This window comes from Artemia franciscana, chromosome 6 (assembly GCF_032884065.1).
Source record: "Artemia franciscana chromosome 6, ASM3288406v1, whole genome shotgun sequence".
Taxonomy (NCBI): Eukaryota; Metazoa; Arthropoda; class Branchiopoda; order Anostraca; family Artemiidae; genus Artemia; species Artemia franciscana.
In genome coordinates, this window is record NC_088868.1 from 19,211,424 (window position 1) to 19,236,177 (window position 24,754).

Below are 24,754 nucleotides of genomic sequence, written 5' to 3' on the forward strand. Positions count from 1 at the left end.
AAACTACCGCTTCTTAGCCTATTCAAAATAGGAGATCATCTGAAGGCTGAATCTGAATCAACATAGGTGTATTTATAAAGATAGCGCGAATAAACAGACCAACGATATCACTCATAATTGTAGCATAAAGCAAAAATAATGCTTTGCATAAGACGTAATTGAAAGAGAGAAAAGAGGAAGGGAGGGAAAGAAAGACGGGGGAAGGAAGAGACGCAAGAGAAAAAGAGAAAGAAATAAATAGGCAAAGAGAACAAGAAAAAAAGCCAATAGCCAAATAAGCTAGTAACATAAATATTCACCTAAACATGATTCAAGTATTTAAAAAATAGGTTCAACTTCCATATACTAGCACAATTAAATAAGAAACAGATGTACCATATACATAGGAGATCCACAGAGGGTAGCAGCCATCACCCCGTCACTAAGAAACCTCGCAAATCCGAAATCAGCTGGAAGAGTAAAGATAGGTTAGAAGACATAAATTAAAAAACGATCGGGTACCCCCCTCCAATTCCCCCCACTCTCTAAAAAAAATGCATGGAAGTAAGCTATAATTGTCAAAGCTTGCTTTTAACTGTGGGTTTATAATGGATATATATAATGGCATGATTTGGAAAATTACCTCCATACTGTAGGAGACAATTTGAAACTTTTAGCCTACAAAAACCTCTCAGAAGAAAGCAGACATTACACTGCCCCCTCAAAATTGGCTAAATACACCTACGATACAATATATGCAAACATTGACGAGCAGCTTTGAAAAGGCATAGTCACCAGAACAAAATTCCCCCATGAGGGGGCTAGGCTGTTAAAGAGGCTTTGTTCAAGAGGTTTGTTACATCCAGAGTGGTTAGTTGTGGAGAGTAAAGAGTGATTCTTTTCTGAATATGAATCTGGCTCTCACTTCTATTACACTTTTCAACAGAAGCTTCTTCAAAGCCAAGAAATTCGTTAAGACAATGCTATTCAAGAAATTCAAGAAATGCTAGTTAAGAAACAGAAACAGTCTTGTAATAAGTCAAACTTAATATGAAAAGAAAATACCATACATGAATAGAAGATACCTAAAACATGCGTAAATTAAAAATTAGTGATCAAGTCTTGATTGCTGCTGCTCGGCAAATTTCAAGCAGATCTGGGTACTTTCACACAGAAGGCACAGGGGGCTTGAAATTACATTACAACTATTAAAATCTGCCCTTTAAGTTCAATTGCCGCAATGCTTTGTCCCATAAGTTTAAAGTAGATTCAAGCAATTTCCCGATAACGACGGGAAAGGGACCTCTTTAAGTCATCATTTTCGTGTTCAATTGGCTTAAGATAATTGCGCTGCAATTTTCAAGTATATGTTAGAAATAACCTTCCTGTCTTTCTAATGAAAACGTGGTAATAATGATGATATTGTTTGGGCCACAGGCCCAGTTTTTGCCTCTAACTATGAAGATTAAAATATTTAGATGATTCCAGTTCAAAGAAGGTTCCACGTGCCTATGTGTCTGCTAAAAAGTCGGCAGCGGACGATTTGTTTGGAACCAAAATTTCATAACCTGTACGCTATTTTTGTGCGACGGTTCAGTATTTATTGGGTGAAACTCTTCTTACCAAAGAAACTTTCCTAGCCTAGGGATTGTGTACCTGATCCAACAATAATTTCCAAAAATATCAATAGGGGAGAGTCGGGTAAGACGGACCCCATTTTGGTTTTTCGTCTGCGGAAGAGGTTGGAAACAAGCAACGACTGACGAAAGGTGTCTAACTTGTCCCCAAAACATTGAGTTACGTAAAGAAACCTTCTTGACACATAAATCAGCCGTATTTCCGGCCCCAGATAAAAAAAACTGAAGTTGGTCAAAAGGTCCATCTTGCCCACCCCATAGGATAAGACGGACCAGCCCTTTGGGCAAGACGGACCCAATTGCTCAAAAAGATTGATTGTCTCTAAACAATTTTATTTCGAATACTTAAAATACTAGTAGTAAGTAAAAAAGTAAAAAGTTAGCAAATAACTATATTTAAACACTGTACGAGGCCAAATCTACATGAAAAACGAACTGAGCCGACTGTCTCGTCGTTCCGCCCGAAGGGGTCGGTTTTGGCAGCTTCAGCTTCATGATGACCTCTTCTTTTCGCACGAAGCTCATCTCTTCAATTGCCGTGAATTTGCTCGATGGAGCTAATCGCTTCCAAAACTGAACTTGGAAACCATCAGATTCACAATCACACACAACTCCAACATAATTCCTGAAGCTCTTCTTGGTCGGCACTTTCACAACCAAGAAATCCCCGCTTTTTGGTTCGGTTCCATCAAGAAACTCCTCCTCCTCTGACCCATCCAAATGCAAGCTGTCATCACTTTCATCATCCAGCGCGATATGTTCATCGAAGCTGTCTTCCCCGTTCCCAGGCTGTTTGGAGAGGTTTCTCTTTTCAGGCCGTTTTCTTTGAGCTTTCTTTTCTGATTTTTTTCTTTTACACTCAAATTCTTCTTCCAGTCTGTTTCTTTCAGGTGTGTTCGTCAGATTTTGGACTTTGTTCTTTTCCTAGACGTTTTTCTGTCTCTTGCATAGAAACTCGCCTTAGGGTGAGGACGAACCGACTCTGGAGTCACTGGCATAGTCGCAGAAATCACTGAGCTACTGGTAGTTGGCAGCACGTCATTATTCAAGCTCTCGTCGCCAGGGCTGGTTGATGGAACTGCAGACTGGCCTGTCATGGAAGACGTCTCTGGTGCTGGTCGGTCTGTCACAAAGGCGCTGAGAAAGTCGTGATCTTGGAAAACGTTCCTATTGAAAGGGTATATTCCTGTTTTTTGGAACCCGCTTAGTACGTTTTCCATGACGAAAGCTCTTGGAAAAGCGATTCCAACGAAGATTCCGATTTCATAAATGGTAATCCTCCTGTTTGGGTTCGAAATCATCCACGAGTTAGCTGCTTCATTGTAGTATCGCTTGAATGGCCCATAAACAGCAACATCAAGAGGCTGCAGCTTGTGACTGCAGTGTGGCGGAAGCGTTAAGACGTCAATGCCGTTTTCTCTGCAAAGAATAACCACGCTCAATGAGACGTGCGAATCATGGTTATCCATAATCAGCAGAAGTCGATTTGTGGGCGAGCAACTGGTTTGGGAGATCAGATGGCGTATCATATCCGGGAAGATTTCGGCTGTCATTCATCCAGACGGCTGGCATTTTCCTGTGCTTCTAGGGGGCGTGCCATTGAGAAAACTTTTAAGCCAGTTGACTCGTGGAAAGACAAAGAAAGGGGCTATCGACTGGCCAGCTGCGTTGATACACCCTACGACTGTTACCAGCGTCCCTCGCTCAGCCGAAGTAATGCGTCCAACTTGCTTTGATCCCTTTTCTGCAGCCACCTTTGGTGTCTTCTGAACGGTGGTTACTCCAGTCTCGTCAAGATTATATATTCTACTCGGCGGATACTTGTGCTTTATAAGCAGCTCTTCTAAATTATTGAAGAATTCGCTGACATTCGTCCTGTTGAAGGTGGTGGCTCTGGCAAGGCTTGTCGTTTCGGAGGACCTTAGGGAAAGCCCAACACGACTCATAAAGCTATTCATCCAGTCTTTTCCTGCACACTTATTTTCAGTCCAGTTCTTCGGCATATTCTTCCCTTTGGCCTGGGCATATTCATATGCAAGCTGACCTGCTTCCTTTTTCGTAAGTCCATGATGCATGTGCTGTGCCGTGATCATATAGTCCTTCAGAAGTATCTCTTCGTTTGCTGAGAACACACTTTTAAAGTTGAAGGTAGTTGCCAACTCCACTGATTGGGGATCTTCTGCTGCGTCGAGTTTTGCAACTGCTCTTCGCACTGTGCTTCGTGGCAAACCAACCTCTTTCGAAACTTTGCGAAGCGGCAAACCAGATTTAACTCGCATAGCAGCTGCTCTCAGTAAGTCCTGGTCGTGGAGACCGCGGGTGGTTTTCCTAGTATACTTTCCCATTCTGCAAAAGAGAGACAGCTTAATATATTTCTAATTGACATGCGGGAACAATAAATGCAACACAATATTCACAAAATACGTAAAAAATAATAACTTCGAAAAAGATCCCAGATGATAGGGGGCAAGACGGACCGGTCCGTCTTACCCGCTGTCTCTGTGGTCCATCTTACCCTAAACCTGCTTTTTCGGAATAGTTAAAAATTATAACATAAGATGGCACTGCAATGAAAAAAATTAATGTCTCACACACTCTCCTAGACCTCCATATTTGTAAGAAAAATTACCACAGTATAAAACAGAACATTAGAAACACCAGAAAAGAAAAATATTTACCTCAAAAGCCGGTTTCGAGAATGTGAAAACAAATAAAAATATTTTTCTCGAAGACAAGATTGGCTTCAACTCTCAGACTTCGCTCCGAAACTTGCCACTAGATGGCCGTTGTTTCTAGCTCTACAAGTGATAAAAAGGTGACGCTCAAGTCGAGCAATGACAAAAGGTCTGTCTTGCCCCCCGGTCCGTCTTACCCGACTCTCCCCTACACGATAGCCGCCAATTTTGAAAATGACAAATTACAAAATCCGCAAAAGTGGGTAGGGGCCTTCTCTTCCTTTTCACACTTCTAATTGCTAGATACTTCTCTTTGCCGGTCTACCCAATGTACCAGCTCTGTGTTTTCTTATTCTATTGTGATTCAACCAGTACATGAGAACTTACTTAGAGGTAGCCTATTCTCGAGTTTTAGCAAATACATGAATTATATCTGTTGAAAGAACATATAATGAATTTTTTGTTCCATACCTAAAAAAGAAGAAAGAGGGGCAAATTTTGATTAAAAATCACAGGGGAATCCCAGCCCCTCGAGAAATGTTGGTACAAAACATAATAAATACGGTTCATGAAAATTAGGAAAATTGCCGTTAAAAGCGTATTTTGGTAGAAGAGCATTTTCCTCACAGCTGCCACTAAAAATGTCATGGGGACACCTTAACCAAAAAGCTGAGCACCGTAAGAAAGCTTGATACGTTTGACTAAAAACCTGTTTTTCTAGCTTTTGATTGTGTTACTGGTCAGCCACGCATAAAAAGAGAAGGACACACTCCGTAATGTCAAATATTTTACGAAAATCATGAATTTGTCTTGTCTTTCATATGTTTGTTTACTTAATATGATTTCTCAAATTACTTAACCCTATTCCCCCTACATAAAACAGATTTCTTATTACGAACTTTTGATTGATAATGGGAAAGCTACACGTAGGCCTACAATAAGCCAACGGAGAAATAGTATCATGCCATTGCGCATGACCCTCTAAGGGCCAGGAGTATAAAAAAAAACATGCCCCTTCCCATACACAATCGTGGGACAGCTGGGTAACTCGTAAGTCAGTTTTGGGATTGTCTTCCCACTAGCCAGCCTCGCATAAAATAAACACTTTCAGTTAGAATTTTCTTGAAGCTATGGAACACCGTATGGCAAAACATCTCTTATGTTAAACAAATTTGGCATAGCAAAAAGTTCCAAGTTTGAATAGAACGTTCAGTTCTTCTACTCACAGGATGTTTTCATTTTCAAAATACACGATTCTTTATTTAAAAGACACGAATATTTACTCCCCCCTTCTGCCAAAAGCCACAATAGTCTAGAACGTAGAGGAACATAAATAACAATTACACAAAAACTATTAAAAAAGAGAATAACAAGAGCGCAAAAAATCAATTATAATTCATCAAGAATAATTTGACATCATGATTACATAGAGTTGGAAGATTGGAAGTAGAGCGGAATTGAAGATGGATGACAGAAGAAAATGTTAGTAGACCACAAAGGTACTTAAATTTGTGATTATACACTTAACTGAATAATAAAAAAAAAAAAAACAATAGGCCATCTTACCAATTTTCAACTTGATTTCAAGAGGTTGAGGTAAAGTTCGTGACTGCGTAGAATGACTCAGTAGAATATTCTGAGGCTTCAGGTCTCGATGCACAATCCCCTTACCATTGAGTGCCTTCATAGCATCAGCTGAAAAAGAGAAATTTAAAACTAACAAGCTTCCTGGAGACATTTTTTCAGAAAGAAACTAAAACCAGCACAATTTGAATCATAAGGCACTAGCGAAAGCTACTTCATATGCAGGGATTAATTTTAGGGCATTGCAACATTTAAGGAGGGCCAAATTCGTCAAAACAACAGAAAAGCAAACTATATGAAACTTTTAGAAAATCATGAGATCTGAAGGGAATGGGTCAAGGTTGAGGGCCAAAGCATACCCGCTCCCCTGCATATCAACCTGAATCAAAGAAAATGGTTTGGGAGCATTTTGTGAGTTTCATAGTCTATAAAATTACTTGCGGTTTTAGGACTGTATTAAATTTCAAGTTTCTAGCCAGAACAATGTAGCAACTTATTCAACCAACACCCAAACAGGAACTTAAGCTTTATACATTTAGATAACAAATGAACCGTAAACTCGAAATCCTTATGTAGCCTACAGACAAACAAAGGACCGATACGGGTTATTTACTGATTAAGTATGTTGCAACGGATTATGTACTTTCATAAAAGTACCCTTTTTATGGCACTTGGTATTAACCAAGTGACATATAGCAATCGCCAATTCTGTCGGTTTGTCTGTCTGTCGGTCCCGGTTTTGCTACTTTAGGCACTTCCAGGTAAGCTAGGACGATGAAATTTGGCAAGCGTATCAGGGACCGGACCAGATTAAATTAGAAATAGTCGTTTTCCCGATTTGACCATCTGGAGGGAGTGGGGGGGCCGGTTAATTCGCAAAAAATAGAAAAAATGAAGTATTTTTAACTTATGAGCGGGTGATTGGATCTTAATGAAATTTGATGTTTGGAATGATATTGTGTCTCAGAGCTCTTATTTTAAATCCCGACCGGATCTGATGACATTGGGGGAGTTGGAGGGGAGGAAACCTAAAATCTTGGAAAACACTTAGAGTGGAGGGATCAGGATGAAACTTGATGGGAAAAATAAGCGCAAGTCCCAGATACATGATTGACATAATCGGAACTGATTCGCTCTCTTTGGGGTGGTTGGGGGGGGGGGGGGTAATTCTTAAACATTAGAAAAAATGAGGTATTTTCATCTTACGAACGGGTGATCGGATCTCAATGAAATTTGATGTTTAGAAGGATATCGTGTCTTAGACCTCTTATTTTAAATCCCGACCGGATCTGGTGACGGGGGCGGGGATTTGGGAGGAGGAAACCTAAAACTTGGAAAACAGAGTGGAGGGATCGGGATGAAACATGGTGGGGAAAATAAACACAAGTCCTAGATAGATGATTGACATAAACGGAACGAATCCACTCTCGTTGGGGTAGTTGGGGTGGGGGAGGGGGTGGTGGTATTTCTGAAAAATTAAAAAAAATGAGGTATTTTTAACTTACGAACGGGTGATCGGATCTCAATGAAATTTGATATTTAGAAGGATATCGTGGCTCAGAGCTCTTATTTTAAACCCGACCGGATCTGGTGACATTGGGGGGGGGGAAGAGTTGGTAGGGGGAAACCTAAAACTTGGAAAACACTTAGAGTGGAGGGATCGGGATGAAACTTGGTGGGAAAAAAAACACGAGTCCTAGATACATGATTGACATAACCAGAACGGATCCGCTTGGGGGGGGGGGGTTAATTCTGAAAAATTAGAAAAAATGAGGTATTTTTAACTTACGAACGGGTGATTGGATCTCCATGAAATTTGATATTTAGAAGGATATCGTGTCTCAAAGCTCTTATTTTAAATCCTGACCGGATCTGGTGACAATGGGGGAAGTTTGGGGTGGGGAAACCTGAAATGATGGAAAACGCTTAGATTGGAGGGGTTGGGATGAAACTTGGTTGGAAAAATAAGCAGAAGTCTTGCATACGTGATTTACATAATTGGAACGGATCCGCTCAATTGGGGGGGGGGGGGGTAATTCTGAAAAATAAGAAAAAATGACGTATTTTTAACTTACGAAGGAGTGATCGGATCTTCATGAAACTTCATATTTAGAAGGACCTCGTAACTCGGATATCTTATTTTAAATCTCAACCGGATCAAGCGTAATTGGGGGGGGGGGCAGTTGGGGGGACCGGAAATCTTAGAAAATACTTAAAGCGGTGAGATCAGGATGAAACTGGATGAGAAGAATAGAAACCTGTCTAAGATACGTGACCGACATAACTGGACCGGATCTGCTCTCTTTGGTGAATTGGGGGGGGGGTAATTTTGAAAATTGAGGTATTTGTAACTTACGAAAGGGTGACCAGATCTTAATGAAATTTGATATTTAGAAGGATCCTGTGCTTTAAAGTTCTAATTTCAATTCCGACCAGATCCTGTGACATTCGGGGGAGTTGGAGGGGGAAACCGGAATTCATGGAAAACATGAAAATTGGGATATTTTTATCTTACGAATAGATGATCGGATCGTAATGAAATTTGATTTTTAGAAGGAATTCATGTCTCTGAGCTCTTATTTCAAATCCCGACCAGATCTTTTGACATTGGGGGGAGTTGGAGGGGGAAATCTTGGAAAAACACTTGGAGTGGAGGAATCGGGATGAAGCTTGGTGGATAGAATAAACAAATGTCCTTGATACGTGATTGACAGAATCGTACTGGATTCGCTCTCGTTGGGGGAGTTGGGGGGAGAGGTTCAGTGATTTGGCGAGTTCGGTGCTTCTGGACGTGCTAGGGCGATGAAAATTGGTAGGCGTGTCAGGGAGCTGCACAATTTGACTTGATAAAGTCGTTTTCCCAGATTCGACCATCTGGGGGGGGGGGCAAAAGGGAGAGGAAAAATTAGAAAAAATTAGGTATTTATAACTTACGAGTGGGTGATCGGATCTTAATGAATTTTGATAATTAGAAGGACTTTGTGACTCAGAGCTCTTATTTTAAATCTTGACCGGAATTAAGCCTCTTATTTTCCTTTTTAAATCAATCTATTGATTCATAGAATTTTGTTAGAGCTCATACCATATGATCTCTTGGCTCTTAGCTCTTCTCGCCTCGTCACAAGTACCATATGAGCTCTTAGGTCTTGTTTTAATTAATTTTGAGATACCCATACTTACAACGAACACAAATTAAAGTGAATAGTCACACAAAAGATAACATACTGTTTTGGATAAATAGATAAATCCTAAAACCAAACAGAATTGCAATGAAAATCATGTTGAACCTAAAACGAACAGAAAAGACCACAAATAATAGCAACCCCCCCCCCTCTAAAATTTCTACAGAGAAGAACATCATTCGCTCTTTGATGAAAACGGTTCATATTTTGAGCAGTGTTTCTTTTTTATTTGTCATAACAGCATCAACAACAAAACATTCTTACAAGGCAAATCAAAATTTATAGATAATAAGAGGTAGGTCTATCGCAAATAGGAGTCGGACAACTGCCCCCTCCCTCAAATCATTCAAGGGGCTTATGTGTCATTTAAACTTCACTGAAAGTTATGAAAATATGTATTTTGAACAGTGGGGTTTTCGTTTAAACATTCTGCTTTTTTTTTTTTACAACAAAAAAAAGAAAACTTCAAGAATAATCAAGAATTACAAGAGGAATTAGACTGTTTGTCAAAAATATGATGACATTAAATTCCGTGTTCTCAGCATTTTTTTTTTTTTTCATGTTTCAAACAGTTCGTGGTGACGAACTGTAGTAAGGAGCGACCCGGCTCAATAGTAAACGAAACTCTAAAAAACGGAATTTTAATGCTAAAAGATAAATAAAAAGAATCGGATTTTCATGCTGATTTAAATATATATGTTTTATCAAATTTAGTCTTTGTCATCAAAAGTTACGAGCCTGAGAAAATTTGCCTTATTTTGGAAAATAGGGGGAAACACCCTCTAAAAGTCATAGAATCTTAGGGAAAATCACACCATCGCATTCAGAGTATCAGAGAACCCTATAGCAAAAATTTCAAGCTCCTATCTACAAAAATGTGGAATTTCGTATTTTTTGCCAGAAGAAAGACCACGGGCGCGTGTTTATTTGTTTTTTGTTGTTTTTTTTTCCCCCAGGGATCATCGTATCCACCAAATGGTCCTAGAACGCTGCAAGAGGGCTAATTCTAATTGGAAATGGAAAGTTCTTTTGCCCTTTTTAAGTGACCAAAAATTGGAGGGCACCTAGGCCCCCTCCCACGCTCATTTTTTTCCCAGTCAACGGATCAAAATTTTGAGATTGCAATTTTGTTCCGCATAGTCGAAAACCATAATGACTATGTCTTTGGGGATGACTTACTCCCCCACAGTTCCTGGGGGAGGGGCTACAAGTTACAAACTTTGACCAGTGTTTACATACAGTTATGGTTATTGGGAAGTGTACAGACGTTTTCAGGGATATTTTTTTGGTTTGGGGTGGGGTTGAGGGGAGGGGGCTATGTGGGAAGATCTTTCCTTAGATATCTCTTGGGAAACCCCAGCAAAATTTCTGCATTCCTCCAGAAATTTTGGAAATAATAACATAAATCCTGACTTCCCAACAGATAAGTTCAGATTTTTTTTTTCTTATCTTGACGTGTATTATATTTTAGACGTTTAATGCCTTGAAAAGTAAGCAAGGAGACTAGCACTGTTCTACATCCGAATTTCAACCCTACACTAAGCAATAATTTCTGAAGTTGTCATCACGCATCGGTTTCTTTGACATCCTAGAGGTGTAACTTTTCTTCTAGATTAAAAAAAAAAAAAAATTAACACAGATGGACCGATCGTGATCTTCTAAAAACTGGAACTTACTAGTTCACCATAAATAAAATTCCCACATCTTGTACAAAAAAATTGCCCTAACTTTGAACGTTAACTTTTTAGCAATCAAAATTCATATTATTTCTTCGACAACACAAACAAATTTCCATATTTCTCACATTTTTGGGAAACAATATCAGAAATAATGTTTTCGACACAGAAGTTCCAATTTTTTTCTAAAATATTCAATTTTGATGTTTATTATATTTTTGAAGTTTAATGTTGTTAAAAGCAGGCAAGAAGACATGCACTCTTCTATATCCAAAAATAAGCCGTGTACTAATAAATAAATCTTTACATACAGTAATAAATTGTTCACGGATGTTAATTAATTAACAATGTATTAATAAAGTGAGCGTTAATTAAGTAACGCAGTAACAATATACAAAATGATCACTTACCCAATTGTCGCAGAAACATCCGGATTGTATCTTCACTTAAAGTTCCTTTGGCTAAAAGAAAATAGATACTATTCAATTTAAGTTCGATAGATGGCACGAAGAAACTATCCTGAGTAACCTACAAGAAGAAAAGGAAAAAGCACAAAGCCTTGGATCACGGTAGGATAAGGTGAAAAGAAAGTATTTTGGGAAATAAGATCTTGGGAGGTGGACAAAACAGATGCATTAAGATCAACAAAGATTCAATTACAAGAAAAACAGACAAACAAAAAGATTACAGCTTGCCAATATGTAATAAATCATGGCTGAAGCCTTTGCAGCTTAATGTCCAGGGGGAATATCTATTCCAAAGCTCGGGTTTATCAGATATACGACAGGATTCTTTTACTTAAGAAAAACTCTAGTTCCTAGCATGTCCACCCCTCTCACTGTTAAAGAATTTATGTTATCAAATTTAACCTAATTCTGCAGATACATCGGAAGTAGTTTGTTTAGATAACTTCGAGACCACACTGCCTTTCCATGACGAAAGTAAAACAGTTCAAAATAGGGATGAAACCTTTTAACTGACAGTGAACAGGTATAAAATTATTTAACTGGATATTTCCAACACATATACAGTGTTCATCATCAGCAGTAAAACTAAGAAACATGAATAAAATTTTTATTCATGTCTTCTCTAAATTTTTCTATTTATCACTCAAAGAAGATATATTGGCTGTGGGGCAGGGTAACTGTCGCATATATTTAACACTTATAGATTTTAGTCCATCTTCAATTTGAAACTGGTGCCTGCCTGCTTGCCTGCTAGAACGGAGCTTTCCACTCGAAAGCAGAAACATGGTTTGATGAAACGAAAGCTTGGCTGCATAACTTCAGATAGTCCTCTCTGACATAGGCTATACAACTCCTCTTCACTTCACACACTATAGGCTCTGGCTCAAGGACAAGCAAAAATCATCCTTTTTGGCCCCAGGCAAGAGTTCTACGAAGCTTTCCAAAATGTAAAGTCATATTCATCAATCCGGCCTAAGGTCCACACTTTCCGTAAAAACCGCAGAGGTTAGACCCTTACCACTTTCTAGGAATAAGCTGAAATCGGGGTGCTAGGAACAAAAAAAAAAAAAAACACGACAAAACCAAAGTGTTGCTCCCGCAACACAATAATGAAAATGATCAAGTGATATTCCTGCACGATTAATTGGCTTTAAGTTGACAATTTAGATTTTTGTATCAAGAAGCAATTGTTGTATAAGGGAGAGAATTGTAACAAATCGTACATTAAGCATTTATACTTAACATCTATTTTGTGAGCAGGAAAAGAATCTTATTTATTTAAAGTAAAAATTAAAAAAACAAATTTAATATGGCTTTTAGAAGTCTCAATTGAATTACTCTATGTGAAATAAAAGATACCACTTTTATTCCAGAGCACCATAGCCAATAAATCCTGACTTGCAAGCATTTTGGCTAGCAAAAAAAAAAACTTCTCCAGCTTTTCGTCACTCCCCTCTGAGGACTTGGTCTTACGACGCTCGTATATAACTCTCGCAGTTAACAATTGCTTCACTCGGGCGGTGCATGGTCCTTTGACCCTTCCAGATCTAACTTTTGGTTCGAAAAAATCGAATACACTTTGCCCAACCCCCAACCAAAAAAACTTCCTCCAGGACTACAAAATGGCCCCCCAGCCGTGAGACAAAAACAGGTAGATTTACCAAAATCACATTCGCAATAACTTGAATAAAAATCTATATATATAAAAATAAGTTGTCTGTCTGTCTGTCTCTCTGTCGAGTGACGGCACGTCATCATGTCGTCATGAAGTTAGTTGTCGTCATTAAAAGTATTTAAGAAAATCGTTCAAAGACAAATTTTTAATTGTAAGAAGATCGTGGACGGAAAAATGTTTAATTGTAAAATGACTGAAGAACCTACAATGGCAACAGCCGAGGAAGCTGGAGTCTATGCCAAAAAACTTGCGGCTGAGAGAGAAAGTAAAAAAAGAAAGTGTGCCGAGGAATCACAAGAACAGCCAGAAAACAGGCTTGCGGCTGATAGAGAAAGCAAGAAAAGAAAGCGTGCCGAGGAATCACAAGAACAGCAAGAAAACAGGCTTGCGGCTAAAGAACGCAAAACCGCGCAGTTAGATGAAAATCCACCTGGACAGCGAGAGTCAAAACATATCGAAACTGAAAATGATAGCGAAGATGATTGGGTTTGGGATTTTGACTTGGATAAGGTCATCAATGCCTACCAGATTTTAGTTTAAAAAAAACAAAGGTTCGGCGATATGTATTTCATAGTGACGCTGAAAAATAAAGAAGAAAAAGAAAACTGAAAAAAGAAAAAAGGTAAAAAAAAGAAAAGAAAAGAAAAAACACTCAAAGAGAAATACAGACCGGGACACAAATGACGACCGGGACAGAGGGAATATAAATGAAAACCTGACAGTCTATTTATATGGACAGACAATGTGACAGCAAAGATGTGACAGACAAAAATCTATATCTATATATATATAAATAAGTTGTCTGTCTGTCTGTCGAGTGACGTCGTGTTTGTCCGCATATGACGTCTGAATTATTTCATCATATACCAATTCAAAAACGAATGTATTCAAGCCGATGTAGCTGAGTTGGTAAGGCGTTATGTTCCAGGTTCTTGGTTCAAGAGGTTCCAGGCTCGAACCTTGGCTTAAAAAAAGGTAAAAACTACAAAAAAAACTAAAACTAATAAAAAACTAAAAAAACTAAAGAACTAAAAAATAAATAAAAAAAGGTAAAAAACTAAAAAAAAAAACTAAAAACTAAAAAGAAAAAAAACTAAAAAAAGGAAAAAACTGAAAAATAAAGGAGAAAAAGAAAACTAAAAAAATTTAAATAAAAATTTAAAAAAAAAACTAAAAAAAGGTAAAAACTACAAAAAAAAACTAAAAAGAAAAAAGAAAAAAAACTAAAAAAGCTAAAAAAAAGGTAAAAACCAAAAAAAAAACTAAAAAGAAAAAAAGGAAAAAAACTAAAAATTTATTTCATCATATACCAATTCAAAAACGAATGTATATACAGACCCGGACACCGGGACACAAATGACGACCGGGACACCGGGACACAGGGAATATATATAAAAATAAGTTGTCTGTCTGTCTGTCGAGTGACGTCGTGTTTGTCCACATAACGTCTGAATTATTTCATCATATACCAATTCAAAAATTGGTATATTGGTAAAAATTCGTCGTCATTATACAAATGACGACGGGGACACAGGGAATGTTCGATTAGCAATCACCATCAACAAAGCTAAAGGGCAATCATTAAAAATCATGAGGTATAGAGGTGAATACGGATTGTTTTTCCCATGGACAATTACATGTTGCATGTTCAAGAGTCGGTAAACCTGACAATCTATTTATATGCACAGACAATGGGACAGCGAAGAATGTTGTACATTCGCAAGTTTTACGTAGTTAAAAACATATATATATATATATATATATATATATATATATATATATATATATATATATATATATATATATATATATATATCTATATTCACCGGTGGGACACAGGGACACAACTACAATGGCGCGTAACGACTTACACGCGGGGGGGGGCTTAGGGGGCGCGAAGCGCCCCCACCAACTAGATGTTGGGGTGGCGCGAAGCGCCACCCCAACAGCTAGTATTAGATAAAAATTTTCATGTCAGCATTTTTCAAATGTTTAAAATAAGGTTCATTTCTCATTATCTTCAGTCGATAGTCATTTTCATTCAGTCAAAAAAACTCAATTCTTGAAAATAGATAATCAGTGTGAACAATGAAGGAGGTACACATTTTCTAACTTGAGTTCCGAATTTATTACAAATACTCAGACCGACTAAAAAAAGAAACTATAATAAAAACTAGCTTAACCAGTGCTATATTTACCAAGCTATTTAAAACAGTGAGATTTACGGCTTCTAAGGAGGCACTGACAAACACAGAAGGTGCTAATAAACACAAACTAGTTTTTATTTTGTGACAAATAAAATTTTAAATTATTCTTCCCTCTTCCCTTTAAATACTGTATTTTATATCAATAAATCGAAAAAGAGTAATGTGTTCCCAAATAAGAATTTAACATCATGTGTTAATAAAAAAAAAACTGTACCTTGAAGATAATCAGCTAGATCTCCTCCATTACAATATTCCATCACCAGGAACACATGATTGGTAGATTCCTAAAAAGAAGGGATAGGCTCATTTCTTTTGGAAATTATAGTGGATAGCTTGAAACAGTCCGTAAATTAGTAATAAAACACTTAGTTTACACTCCATCAAGCTATCTAAACAAGGCTAATGATTAATCAATGCTTTTGTTCTTAGTATTACAATATTTTTATCAGCAATTGCACTCTTCTACTTAGCTATTCTATTCTAATTTGTTGTACAACAGATGAACAACTTGATTATAGCTCCTAACTATACCAATACTTATACATTCTTCCCTAAACCAATGTACTCTTTCTTTCTATCAGCTTCTTGGTGAAACTCTAATTGATGTGTAAAAGAGAAGGGCTACTAGAACAACTGTAACCATAAAACAACCATAACACGAATGAATATAAGTTAGTGCTAATAAGAGAAAGGATTTTTAAGGATAAAATAGCACAAGTACATAGCAGCACCTGGATCTAGGAGAAGATAGGGAGAGACTCTCCTTAATATTCTTCTAAAGGAGTCATTTCTCCACAGAAAATTGTTTTGGATAAAATCTACTTTTTCCATGTTTCTACCCCCCTTCCTCTCTCAAGGCCCTACCTGTTTACAAATAGGTGTATCTAATCATATTTGACTAAAATATCGGGGAGGAGTGATTACATAAGAGCATACTACAATAATCGAACATCCATTCTGACCCATAGACTAGTTAGAAATGGTTATCGGTGTATTTCTATCTGTGAGCCTTGCAACTCACTAACTTGCCTTGACATCCGAAATATTGCCCTAAATACGATAACTAGTGGTGCAATTAAAACTAGGTTTTAATAGGCAATGTTACCTGATGTCCCTTTTTTCGGTGATTAAAATGATTTAAAAGTTCATCTTCTTTGCTGTGATCTTACTTTACAACAGACTTGTCTTCCAGTACAATTTGCACTAGCTTGTGACAATTATAACCCCCCCCCCCCTCTCTATTCCTACCTTTGGGGAAAACTATTACAATTCTCTTGTATTTAGATTTAAATATATCAATTAAGTGGATTGAAAGGTGTAGCAGGAATGCAAATGTGTTTATAATGGACCTTTTACTGACCACAGACTTCAAAGTTGCAGATTGGTTTATTGATGAGTCACTGTCAGTAATCTTCTCAGCAAAAGATGTCGAACCTATCGTCAAATCAACAGAAAAAATGGATGAAGATCTAACGATTTCACCAGGTTAAATGGGAGGAGGTGAAAAAATTAAGAACAAGAGCTAAGAGCTCATATGGCACTTGTGACGAGGTCGGAAGAGCCAAGAGCTCATATGTTATGAGCTCTAGCAAAATCTTAAGAATCAATAGATTGCTTTAAAAAGAAAATCAGAGCCTTAATGCCTGTTGGGATTTAAAATAAGAGCTCCGAGTCACGAGGTCCTTCTAAATATCAAAATTCATTAAGATCCGACCACCCATTTGTAAGTTAAAAATACCTCAATTTTTCTAATTTTTCCTCTCCCTTCAGCCCCCCAGATGATCAAATCGATAAAAACGACCTTATCAAGTCAATTTGTGCAGCTCCCTGACACACCTGCCAATTTTCATCATCCTAGCACGTCCAGAAGCACCAAACTCGCCAAAGCACTAAACCCCACCCCCTAACTCCCCCAAAGAGAGCGGATGCACTTCGGTTACGTCAATCACGTATCTACGATATTTATAATTGTTTTCCAAGATTCCCCCCCCCCAACTAACTCCAATGTCAACAGGCCTGGTCGGGATTTGAAATAAGAGCTCTGAGATATGAGTTCCTTCTAAATATCAAATTTCATTAAGATCTGGTCACCTGTTCTTCAGTTAAAAATACCTCAATTTTTTAATTTTTCCAAATTAACAACCCCCCGCTTCCCCCATCGTTCCAATTCTGTCAATAACGTATCAACAACTTGTTAATATTCTTCCCATCAAGTTTCATCCCAATCTCTCCACTATAAGCGTTTTCCAAGATTTCCGTTTTCCAAGATTTCTGTTTCCCCCCTCCAACCCTCTATGTCCCCAGATCCGATTTGAATTAAAAATGGAGCATCTGAGACATAAGGTTCTTCTATATATCAAGTTTCATTAATATCCGATCACACATTCGTAAGATACCCCGATTTTCACGTTTTCCGAGAATTCCGGTTTCCCCCTCCAATTCCCCCCCAACGTCACCGGATCTCGTCGGGATTTAAAATGAGAGTTTTAAATCCCGTTTTGAAACCTATTATGTATGACCTATTATAAAGAAAATACAAAAATGATAAAATGACAACCCTGGATACAAACCTTGCAATCTAGTAGGGCTACGATATTTTCATGATGAACTTCAGTTAACTCCTTCAGTATTTTCACTTCTTTCCCCAAAAGATTTTGCGCTTTTGGTATGTTCTTCTTTGTAATTGACTTTATAGCCACAATCAGGTTAGCATTCTGAAATAAATAACAAACATAGCCACTAGGAACAGGAAATAGAAAATAGTCTAAAAATATTGACCTTAAAACGTAATTAGAAATAAAATTTTTGTTGAATAGGAAATTACCAAATAAGTAAAAAAGATGGGTCACCAGCTTTATAGCTTATATATCTTCAGGCAAAATATGTAGATTACAAGTCAGTTGACTTTTTTGTCTCTAGTGAAAGCTACTTTTGAGATAATTGAAAGCTAAACATATCCAAGAAGGAAATATCTTACAGATGTGTAACTGGTATATTCAAGTATTTCTTAGTTATTCAAAGGCAATGAAAATTGTTCAACAAGTCTTTTTTATTTTTTTTTTTTTTGCATATATACAAAAACACTATTTAATTCTTGGCAACTCTTGAAATTATTCGTTACCTATAGTCTGCTTTTCCCAATTGTAAATTATACAGATTTTTCTCCATTATTATACTACTTATTGGGCATTGGCGTTCAGAGTGCGATCCAAGCACACATTGAATCTTCAAAACTAGGTGATTCACCATTGGTAAATCCTGTAATCAATTTTCGTTCTTCATAATTCATTCTAAATCTAAATTACTTTTGGAGCATTGTTCAATTAAACAAAGACATGATTTGTTAGAAGTGCTGGAGGTGACAACTATGTCATCACTGAGGGATATATGGATCATTTTTCACCTTTAACAGTGCAATCACTGAGCAAGTCATTCTCAATTCCTTTTATAAAACTTTATTCTGGCTAACCAGCCCCACAACCCTAAACACATCCCACCAAAATTTTAAGATAGCCGTTTTGTTCAAAGTAGTTGAAAGTTCTGAAAAATATGTTTTTGTAAATGACTTGACCCCCACAGCCCCTATGGGCAAAGATCGTACACATATATTATATAATGACGAAGACGGCTTTTTTGGTGCTCTGTGTGCAATTGGCTCAAAACTTGCAGGTATTTTTGGGGAAAGCAAGGTGAGGGGTGGGGTGAATGGACATCAAATTTCATGATGAGGGAGGGAGATTAAATGAAACAATTTTTACCTCAGATTTACCAAAAGCTTTGAAACTATAAGCACCTATGGAACAACTGACATAATCAAAGTTAAGTGGCAAGATAAATCAAAAGACACTATGTGTTACAATGTGATTAAAACAGAATATTCCTGTAGCATACTGGGAACAGCTTTGGGGATCAAAGTGAGATGTTCAATGAATGTTGGAGGAGGGGGGCAGATCTTGAATCCCGACTTGGGGTGAAGAAGCAGAGGTAAATCGAAAACAGTGAGCTGAAACTTTCGGAGTGCTGTTAGGGGGATGGGCAAAAGGACTCCATATTTTTAGTTAGGGAAAGGAGATGTGGGGCTGAAAGAAATGCACTTCCATAAAGTAGTGGCGTAGACCAGACAATGTATTCACCCTGCTATCAAAATAGCATATTCTCAATATTTTGCCAACAACTGGTAGGAACAAGTAACAACTTTCAAGGATTGTTTGGAGAGGGCTGGACAACCCTTCAAATAGTATGTCCCATGATTGCAGCAGCAGCTGCAACCTAGTAAAAAGCAAACCACAGCCAATAGTAACAAAAAGTTAAAGAGTGCGTTTTGAACAAAACTGTCTCAAGAGAAAAATTATCAACTGACACTGACCCAGGAATAGTAGCTATTATTTTGGTTCCTCTTAAAAGCAAAAGCTTATTGCAAAAAGAAGATTGTGGTAATTTCGAAAAAAAGCCTGAAACCCCTAAAAAAAATGGCGTCAAATCAAAATGAAAAAGGCACCAATGGAGCAAGCATGGTTGAAAACCTTGGATTGGGGAATAATAAACCCCCACCTTGAACAGCAAGGATAATCACTTTTTTGCATCAGTAGCACTGGTGTCTCCTTTTTTTCTTTTTTCTATTTAAGGGCTGGTGGGTTACTGGAACATCATAGAGAAATGTTTAATGGCTTATTTAAAAACTATTTCTCATATCAACATGCTTTCAACAGGTTTCACCATCTGCAAGTGTCATATGTCACTAAAAAAGGCACTTTTGTGCCATTTCTCAAGGGGTGGGCATAGCGGATTACCAGAACATTGATGATCAATAGTCTAGTAGACAGATGTTCAATAGCTAATTTAAAAGCCATTGCTCATATCTACGTTCTCCCTATAAATCCACCATCTCCAAGTCCCAAATGACACTAAAAACGGCACTTTTGGGGCCATGTTCCAGGTGGAAGAGCTGGGGCTAATGGGCTATGAGAACTTCTTAGAGAGATGTTAAATGGCTCATTTGAAAGCTATTGCTCATATCTATCTGGTTTTTTTCTTTTATCAATTTTACTATCCATAAAAAATATATAGCACTAAAAACGACACTTTTGGTGCCACTTCTTAATTGGAAAAGCTTCAAAGTATAAAACGGTACCACTGCAACAATTATGGTCCAAATCCATGAACTAGCAGTTTCTAAGAACCCGTCCCGTATATTCCCCCTCCCAACCCCATTGGTAAATTTCATTAATGTGTTGGGAGAATTCGCTATGAACTCTTTATTTTTTACACCGTCAGCTGACATTGAGGCTCTTAAAATAATTCTTAAGATATTGAATGCTCTTAAGAGGAAAAAAATCATGGAAAATGAATAATTGGTTGAGATTCCAAATTACTATTCCTTGACGTATTCACTCCCTCCCCTCCTCCTGTTCACAGAAGTTCAGCTTAACCAAATATAGTTTAACACTCCCTCTTTACAATAGAAACTTTAATTAGTTCAATGTTTTATAATAGCAAATTACAAATGTATTTGCTGAATAAGGTCCATTAAATACGTTTTTGGTGATGATATGACCATCCATAGTCCATGAGGAAAGGGCTGTAAGTTATGCCATTATGGTTTGAAAAAAACTAATAGATTAAATTCAATGATCAGCCGTCATAGTTTAGATACTAGAACGTTAAACTATGAATCAGAATTTAAAGGGTTCAGTTTTTAATAGGGCATTTTTTGTTCAATCATTGTTTTGTGCCTAATTTTTTAGGATTATTTTTCTGATAGTTCACTATTTTTGTAGATGTGATGCACTTAGTCTTTAAATTTGTCAAGCATTTTCATTCAAAACAGGATGGAGGTCATCTAGTTTCATGGTTACAACTACATTCCTAGTAGATCACAAAGTCCATACCCCAACCCCTTGCAACTTAGGGGGTTGGAGAAGTGTAGGCATATGGTTCTGGAACCACTCTAAGTTTTATATTCAAAGAAGGATTACTATATTAACTTATGCATATTATTTACTTAATTTTGCTGTTTCATAGACAGGATAAAACTATTTGCAATGTGTATAAAGAAATCATAGCAGTAAGAATCTATTTGCATCTTTTTTTCTGTGATATTTTTCTATTTGTCAGGTTACTTTCCAACTTTGTCTTGTTTATTTCTATTCCAAACCAGTGCATCTAAAGTTTGTTGGTGTTTATGATGGGGGGGGGAGATGTTTAGTGAAATAAGTTAGACCTACAAACATTTTGCTTGGGTTTTAAAAATCATAAAAATGTTCTTTAGAAAAACAGTTACTCTTTCCTAACTGTCAAGGTGTACCACCTTCAAAAATTGTGCACAACATTTTATGTAGCATGGATTTCTCAGCATCATTTGAAAAACAATCAGAAATTTAATTTTTAAAAAAATGAGTTTCTCAACTGAAAGTAAGGAGCAACATTAAAACTTAAAACAAGCAGAAACTATTCCATATATTGGGGGACTGCCCCCCCCCCAGAAAAATAAAAAAGATCATTAGAGTGTTGCTCCTACATTCAATTTAAATTAGAAAACAGGCAAAGACTAATTTTGAAAAGCAAAGTTTTTCTGAGGGAAGTCAAGAGCAAAGTTGAAACTTAAAATGAACAAAAATTATTGCTTCACAGTCTGTCTAGCATATATAAATAAAACTAGCTCAAATAAACCAACTAATTATATGTTCCTATGCTTGTAGGGTTATAGAAAACCAGCGCTTTAATGAGAACACAACACAATATAGAAATTTTGGTAGAGTAAAAGAAAACTGATTAAGTACACTTGTATAGTATAGAAATAAAGTATTATGTCACTGTGGCTTCAATTTTTTTGTTTTTTGTTTTGGTTCTGAATAGGACATTTCATGATTAGTTTTTAGATAAGTTTGAAGTGAAGCCATATTGATACAATTAGGGAAAAAACTTGCTTTAGAATTTGTATCATAACTTGATATTCTCTGTTTAATTGAATTTGTCAAGCTTTTCATAATTTGAATTTGTATCACAAACAATTTATGTTTTCTTATATTTGCTTAGATTTATAGGGCATGTAGAAATGGACATGGGGATCTCAATGAAGACAAAGGTTATAAGAGAAAGTCTTGTATTGAATCTGGGCCCTAAATAGGCCCAGATTTTGTTTTCTCTGATCAGCTAGCAACTACTGGGAATATACACTGGGCCAAATTGAAATAGTAAAATTGATTCATGAAACAGTAAAACAGGCCAAACATTCTTTTTCTCTAATCTGTGTGAGACCCTTTGGATAAATGAACTGTACCAAGGGGAGTTTAACAAGAACAATAAATTTTTGAACAAAAGTGTATTTCAGGATCAAGGAAGTCTCATTTAAGACAAAAAATGGTCCACAATGGACCATGACATTCTATTTTTCTTTTAAGAGAACAAAACAGAATTATTTTTCATAAATGACACTGATATGGATTTTTTAACCTTGAAAAGTATGATGATGATCATTTTCAGCAGTAGGCTATTCAAAACTTCAAAACAATAAAAGATAATCTCTATAAAGGGACACTGGCCTTTGATGAACTTGTAGACCTGTACATAAACAGATCTAAAGTATAATCAAGGCCCAAAGAAAGTGTTGTGAGCTTTATAAATTTGCTAATGACTTAAATTCTAGGTTACTCAAGCCATTAAAATTGTGTTTTAAGAGCCTAGAGTCAAAGAAAACCAACTCAAAAGCAAAACCTACAATAAAAAAAGCGAAATCAAACCATAATTATAGAGACACATATATTTTTTTCAGAGTAAAAATAAGCATAGGCTAGCTTAGCCTACCCCTGACCTGCATGCAATTTTCAAAGCCTTAGAGTCACTGAAGAGGTAGCAATATAAGCTTAAACAAAACTTTCACAAGAATTAATATAGACTCAGTATTCAGAATTCACTTTGAAAGTTTCATTATCCTATACCAAACTCAAGTAGGCTAGACCTACTTCCCAAGATATACCAAGCATATAATACTATCATGTGTGTTATATGTTATGCGTGTAATAAGAGACTGACTACCTGATGAAATAATTCATACCTGCCTATGCCTTCCTTTGAATACCACAGCAAAAGCTCCATGACCAATAAGATCTTTTGGATTGTACTCATAGTCCCCAATGCTTTCCATTCTCTAATTTAACTTGTTTCAAACGGCATACTTCACTAAACCATTTTAATTACAACTGAATAATAAAAGAACCGCAATTTAATATATATCCTGTCTCGTAGGACAAAGCTTCATTTATAGAACTACAAAGGGTAAAAAACTACTGAAGACTATTCATCTCGTTCTTCAATATATACTCTCTTTTTCCTAAATTACACAATCAAACGACGTGACAACTTGCGATGTGGAGTAAAAATGATTGAAGGCGCAGCCCTAAAGCCTTATCATTTTTCATCTCAAGTATAGCCGGATTAAAGATACAGCTGTCAGGCTTTATATTGGTTCAGAATATTTGAATATTAACTTGCTCTACAGGAGCCCTTTCCACCCTTAATCAATCTAACTCTCAATCAAGAGTGTCAGATTTCATATTTAAGCTGAGTAGGATGAATTTGCCTTCGTTGATCTACGAATATCTCAAGAAGCTTGAAAAGAGTAGCCAGACGTTATTGCATATCCCGCTGCTAGCTATTCCTGTTACCAGCTCAAAACATTTCTGCATAACTTCTGACCCAAGTTATTGACAAACTCACTAAATTTAGAGAGTCGCAAACACCATTACTAGTTTCCCTTCCGATGATATCAATTTATCTTAATATCTTTCAGCCGTTTATGCAAATATTCGTGTTTAAATCTCGAGTGAAATCATCAGCCCATTGGGTAAAGCTCGCCATTGAGGACAGGGACATTAAAAATCATTTGAGCCTATTCAAGTTGACACTGCTTACTCTGGGAGCAACATATATAATGATCTGTTGTTCAGAAAGAGAAAAAAACATCTTTTACACACCTGACAGTATGAAGAGGGCAAAGAAGAGGAAAACTTGTGCTAAGATTAAATATATGACGAGAGTTTGATGCTTACAATAATAAAATTGGCAAGTTCCAAAACAAATTGGGCAACTTAACCCGAAAGGTTATTTATGATCGTAAGGAGTCTATAGGCCCTGACTCTAAAGCTAACCCTATGAAGTGCTAGTGGCATGTTTTTAAGGCAGACCCTCCTATCCACTTATACTCAAGATGAGAAAGATGATGGTAGGATTATTGTTGATGCAAATAGGATCTCAGATTTTTTGAATGATACTTTCTTTATAAACCTCACTATCATGCACACAGACACACTTCACACTTTCCCCCCGCCCAAAATGTTCCACTTTTGGCATGACATTCTAGATGCAACCTGTTTCTTTGGCTTTGAGGGCCATTCTGCTAAAAAAAATAATGGATCGTAAAATCGTGATCTGGATTTGAATTCGACAACTAAACTTGAAAAAAGAGTTGTTGATTGGGATTATAGATTTTTCCTTGTTATGGGTTGGGTTTTTGAGTTTTGCCGTTCCACGATTTGAAATGAGACAATAAAGTTTCATAGACTGGTTTTGTAAATTTCATGTTCCACTGATAATTTTCAATCTTGTGTAAATAATTTAATTTATCAGTAGAAAACAGCCCCTCATGATTTTTGCAAGAGGTTAAAAAGCTTAATA

At 36.9% G+C, this 24,754-nt stretch overlaps 1 protein-coding gene across 3 annotated transcripts in view; it reads right to left on the reverse strand.

Annotated features, from left to right (window-relative positions):
* LOC136028148 (serine/threonine-protein kinase ULK2-like) overlaps positions 1-23,422 on the reverse strand; it is a 92,739-nt gene extending 69,317 nt beyond the window's left edge. Inside the window, exons 1-6 of one of the 3 annotated variants that reach the window (XM_065705812.1) lie at positions 23,136-23,391; positions 17,653-17,796; positions 15,297-15,366; positions 11,144-11,194; positions 5,858-5,986; positions 376-449 (exon numbers count right to left, since the gene is read on the reverse strand). In XM_065705812.1, the coding sequence (XP_065561884.1) occupies positions 376-449; positions 5,858-5,986; positions 11,144-11,194; positions 15,297-15,366; positions 17,653-17,796; positions 23,136-23,225 (558 nt within the window). In that variant the 5' untranslated portion in view covers positions 23,226-23,391. Of the gene's footprint in view, positions 1-375; positions 450-5,857; positions 5,987-11,143; positions 11,195-15,296; positions 15,367-17,652; positions 17,797-23,043; positions 23,099-23,135 lie in introns of those variants that run through there. The other 2 variants (XM_065705811.1, XM_065705813.1) reach the window with 2 other exon arrangements.
* Between the last annotated feature and the right edge of the window lie 1,332 nt (positions 23,423-24,754).